Raw genomic sequence first — 4634 nt, 5'->3', positions numbered from 1 at the left:
TTTCCTCCATATATTATGTATGTATATGGAGAATATCTGTACATGTGTTCTGTGCATAATTAAGTCCATACACAGCATATATGCATTTCATTTAAGACATCTGCTATCAGAATTTATCAGACATAGAAAATGAAAAAGCAAATGGCTCTAATGTTTATAATCTGCTTGTGTTTTGCTGTATAACAGGAGTATTGTCCTTCAATACTTTTAAGAGCCCTTAAAGTCTATGTGTTTCTTCACCATTTCAATTCTTAAGAGTATTGCCACAGACCTGTAAACTTGTGTGGGTTAGGTAAGGAGCAGGGTGGGGGTGGGGAAGCACAAAACAAATATTTTACAAGCTTGACCATTTTTTTTTAAAATACACTCTGCACAGGCCAGAATGTGTCTGGAGGGGAAAGAAGAAATATGGGAGAAGAGTAAGGAATAAGGAAGGAGGAGGACTTTATATATACAATCGTGGATCGGATCGTTAAACTTTGCAGGGAAAAATTTTGATTGGGGTTGGTTGTCTGAAGTAATATACACATCGTTTTACTTTTTTTTAATACAATAACAAAGTAACAGTCCTTTGCACTGGGGGAAAGATCGTGCACAAAAAAATAGAAATAAAAATAGATGTTGGGATTCGATACGATTATGTAGTTGTAGGCTTGGCATTTGTGGTTTTGTTTGCTGTTGGGGTTTTTTCACTCCTGCTACCAGCTTGGCTATGCCAGACTAACCCCCAGTCCTGGGAGCTAGGAAGTGTTTAGGACGGGTCTGGAATACACACCTTGGTAGTAAGCCGGCTCCAGGGCTGAGGGCTCAATGGGGCTCCTGGTGGCCACAGAGGCGCTGCTGAGCGGCAAGCTGGGGGGCAATGCAGCGCCGTAGGGCGAGTACTGTAGCGCCTGCTCATATGCCTTGAAGTCCAGCTTGTGCTGTTGCTCCGAGGTGGACATGAGGTTGTTGATGGAGAAAGGGTGGTTGAAGGAGTAGTGGGGGTCCCCTTTCAGATGCAGCTGGGTCTCGTGAGGTGCCAGGCCGTGTGCTGGGTGGGAGGGGGGCACAGATGCCAGCGCCCCGGGCCCTGAGCTAATGGGGGGCGCGGCGGATGAGGCCGGAGCCTTCAGCTCCGCGGCGCCCCCTGTCGCCGCGGCCCCGCTGTGGTCCAGAGTCTGGGGGCTGGCTGCAGGCCCCGGGGCGGGCGCGCCCTCTAGCTGGCCGGCCTTGCCGTGCACGCCGCGGTGAAGGGGAGAGTCGGCACTAGGGTTGGCAGCACCCGAGGGGTCCTTCCGGGTCTCGGGGCCGCCCTTGGAGCCGCCGCTCCCGCCCCCACCAGCCCCAGGTTGCTTCTCGCACTTGAAACGCTTCTGGCGGCGCAAGTAGCAGCCGTTCTCAAACATGTTGCCGGAATCTGGATGCAGCGTCCAGTAAGAGCCCTTCCCCGGTTTGTCCGGGGAGCGCGCCACCTTGACGAAGCAGTCGTTGAAGGAGAGCGAGTGGCGGATAGAGTTCTGCCAGCGCTGCTGGTTTTGCCGGTAGTAGGGGAAGAGGTCCATGATCCACTGGTAGATCTCACTCAACGTCAGCATCTTGCTGGGAGCCTGCTGGATGGCCATGGTGATGAGCGAGATGTATGAATATGGCGGCTTGGCGTGCGGGTAGCTTCGCTTGAAGGTCTTGGCATCTCCGCCTCCAGCACGGTTGCGGCCCAGGTTGGACGGCGCGTACGCCATAGGGCTCATGCATGGGTTCATGGCGGCCGCGTAGTGGCCCAGACCGTTCATGGAGGCCGTCGGCTGTGCGCCCATGGCTCCCATGCCTCCTGGGCTCAGCGCCGCCCCCATGGCCGTTACGCCCGCTGCCGTCATGCTATTCATGGCCCCCGCCGAGCCTCCAGGCATGCCGGCCACGGTGCCCGGGCTCAGGCCGGCACTCAGGCCAGGATTAGCGTAGGACATGTTGAATGAGGCCGGGGTCATGTTGCCGCTGGTAGTCATGGTGTTCATAGTCATGTAGGTGTTCATGGAGTTCATGGAGCCCAAGCCCGAGTTCATATTGCTGACCGGGACCGAGGAATACGCCTGGAGCAGAGACAGTGATAAGGAAAGCCCCCGGAGGGTAGAGTTAGTGGTGGGTGCCGGCGCCCGGCTGGCTCAGGGCAAACCCAAGAACAAGAGTACAGCATTTTTGTAAATCAAGGGATCTCCAACCGGGGCAAACTTTCAGGCGCCCTCTTTCGATAGAGTAAAACGAGGTTTTGCACCGCAGGGGAGAAATCCTAGCGCAGCACGCATGAAAGACAAGCACTAGCAGAAAATATGTTCCCGGGAAGACGTGTAATCACCGCCTTTCTCGAATGGCTGAGAGGCAGGCTTCCAATGTCCCTCCTTTCTCCTCCAATATCTACAACCTAGCAGTAACCCAGTCTCCACCCAAGACCGGTCTTTGGGGGCAAATCTCTTTAAAACTTCGAAAATGTAATTAACCTTTGATTCCTTGCTTATTTACTCCACCTAAGGGTGCGGTGGGCTCGGTGGCACAGTCCCACGGGGTAGAAAACAGTGCCCCAGTTCTGCATCCATCTCCCTGGAGCTGGCAGGCTGACCGCGCAATGGCTTCGGCTGCCCGGAGTGGCTGTTCATTGAACGCTCCTTGATAGAGCAATCGCCCATGGCCGTATGACCCCTGAATCATTCATTTGCCAATGCCAGGTTTTACTGTCCTGGGAGCTCTCGCCAAATGGTGACTTATTGTTTATTATAGTTAAAAAGTAGTGCTTTCCTACCTACTTGTAGCAACTTTAATATTAAACTGGAAACAACTCAGACGTTAAATGAGATTTGGAAAAATAAAATGATAAATAAACTTATAGTAGAAGTGACAGTGAAGAGTATATAATGTTAGTGCAATATGGACATTCAAGTTTAGCATGACTTTTATCGCGCATGCATCTCTGCAAGTCTTATGAAAACTTGCATGAATTTCGCCTATTTCCTTCCAGTCCTTTGACGTTAGAAAAAATATGGTGACACAATTTGTCGAAACAGCCATCTATTGTTTGACCTATTAATATACTGCCGTTGATCATTTCAAACTCTGCCCTTTCTAACTACATGAGTAGTTTAAAATGAAAATTCTAAAATCAGGCTCTACTTACTTTCTCTTAATGTAATTTATTTCCTAATTCTCAGCTTTAGCTCATAAGAAAGCTCTTTTGCTGGGACACTCACTGAGTGGAAATGACTGCCATCAGAATTAAACCTTTAGAAGGATTCTGAGCTCTCTTTAATAAGCTTGAAAACTCTTCTCAGTAGCAATTTGGGACTGCCCTAGATTTTAAATATCTATACAGGTTCTAGCTCACCAACTGCTCTTCAGGAACCCTATACAGGGTCGCTATGGTCGGAACCGACTCGATGGCACTTAACAACAACAGAAATATATAAAACTATCTAGTCGCTTAATAAAGACTAATGATGCCTTTATATTTATTTTCTTCACCAAATATGACACCATTTGACAACATAAAAGGTGAACAAATAGATTTAAGTAGGAATACAGTACATAAGGCATGCAAATAAACTCAGAGTTAAGTTTGTAAATATATAAATATTCAAATCTAAATGAATTATCCATGGACATACTTTCTGATTCTATAATTATCTGTCCACATCCTAAAGAATTGTTTTGGGGGGGGATGGTTTACTCACTCATCCTATTCCAAGATTACCCAAAGCAGTTTCAATAGTAAATATTTTTTTTTCTGTATTATCACCAGCTGTTTCCAGAAAAAAAAATGTTTTTAGTAGGTAGTGCCCCTGCCTGCACCTGGTTTTTCTTAAAATCATTTAGTACACATTGTAAAATAAACCCAATGAACGTGCCACCAAGGGAACAATGAAGACAAACTGGCCTTGAGCGCTGGAGGAAGATCCAATTTGCATTATCGCCACCCAGTGGTTTTACAGAAGAATGCACACACTTCTCCCCAAAGAGGGCTTTTCAAGAACAAGTTTTAACACAATTTCAGAATCGTTTCATTATTAAGAAGACCAACTTAATGGCAGAGTGCTTTCATCAGGAGACATCTGCGAACTAAAGGACGGGACAATAAGGTCACCCTGCAGGCGCGCTCTGGCTTTCTCAGAGTTGCCTCCAACTCCTGCCGGCGTCCGCCCGCCAATCCGCGGCACCCCAGACTCGGATCTGGCTCCCGCTCACCGCTGGGAAGAGGCTAGCGATTTCCAGAGCCGGTACTTCCAAAGTCCGGAGTTTCCTAAAATTATCTTCTCCGGCGATAGGAGCTATACCTGGCAGGCAGTCCTAACACGGAGGAGGCTCCTCTAGCCCGCCAGTCACCCGCCCTGCCCGGTGCCCGCCTTTCCCCAGCTCCCCTGGTAGACACCAGGAATATTCCGCCGCCTGCACGCTTCTCACCTCCTGTGTGTCCGCGTAGTAGCTGTTCCAGTCGCTGCTCTCATGCCCTTCCATCTTCACAGTTCCTAACATCCTGGAGCCACCCTACTCGGTGCAATCATCCAGCCCTGTGCAAAGCGACGGGAGGCCGCGCGGGGCGGAGGCGGAGAGCTGAGAGCAGCAGTCACTCTAGCGCCCGCGCGGGCCCAACGCCACCCCAGCGAGGAGGA

The 4634-nt window shown here is 49.6% G+C and overlaps 1 protein-coding gene across 1 annotated transcript; it reads right to left on the bottom strand.

Moving 5' to 3' along the window:
- Positions 1–740: 740 nt before the first annotated feature.
- On the bottom strand, positions 741–4628 carry LOC102837150 (hepatocyte nuclear factor 3-alpha-like). Its single transcript, XM_006835330.1, has 2 exons — positions 4426–4628; positions 741–2069 (listed from the first exon to the last, which is right to left on the bottom strand). Exons 1-2 carry the CDS (start codon positions 4495–4497, stop codon positions 741–743), a joined length of 1401 nt encoding a protein of 466 aa, XP_006835393.1. The 5' UTR covers positions 4498–4628.
- Between the last annotated feature and the right edge of the window lie 6 nt (positions 4629–4634).

Source organism: Chrysochloris asiatica, unplaced genomic scaffold, assembly GCF_000296735.1.
Source record: "Chrysochloris asiatica unplaced genomic scaffold, ChrAsi1.0 scaffold00017, whole genome shotgun sequence".
Classification (NCBI taxonomy): Eukaryota; Metazoa; Chordata; class Mammalia; order Afrosoricida; family Chrysochloridae; genus Chrysochloris; species Chrysochloris asiatica.
The sequence above is the reverse complement of the archived record's forward strand: the minus strand, read 5'-3'. Positions and strand labels throughout refer to the sequence as shown.

Coding starts and splice junctions, on each gene's coding strand:
- LOC102837150 (XM_006835330.1), bottom strand. CDS start 4,497: ATGTTAGGAACTGTGAAGATGGAAGGGCATGAGAGCAGCGACTGGAAC. Junction 2,070..4,425: donor ACTACGCGGACACACAGGAG/GTGAGAAGCGTG, acceptor TCTCTGCTCCAG/GCGTATTCCTCGGTCCCGGT.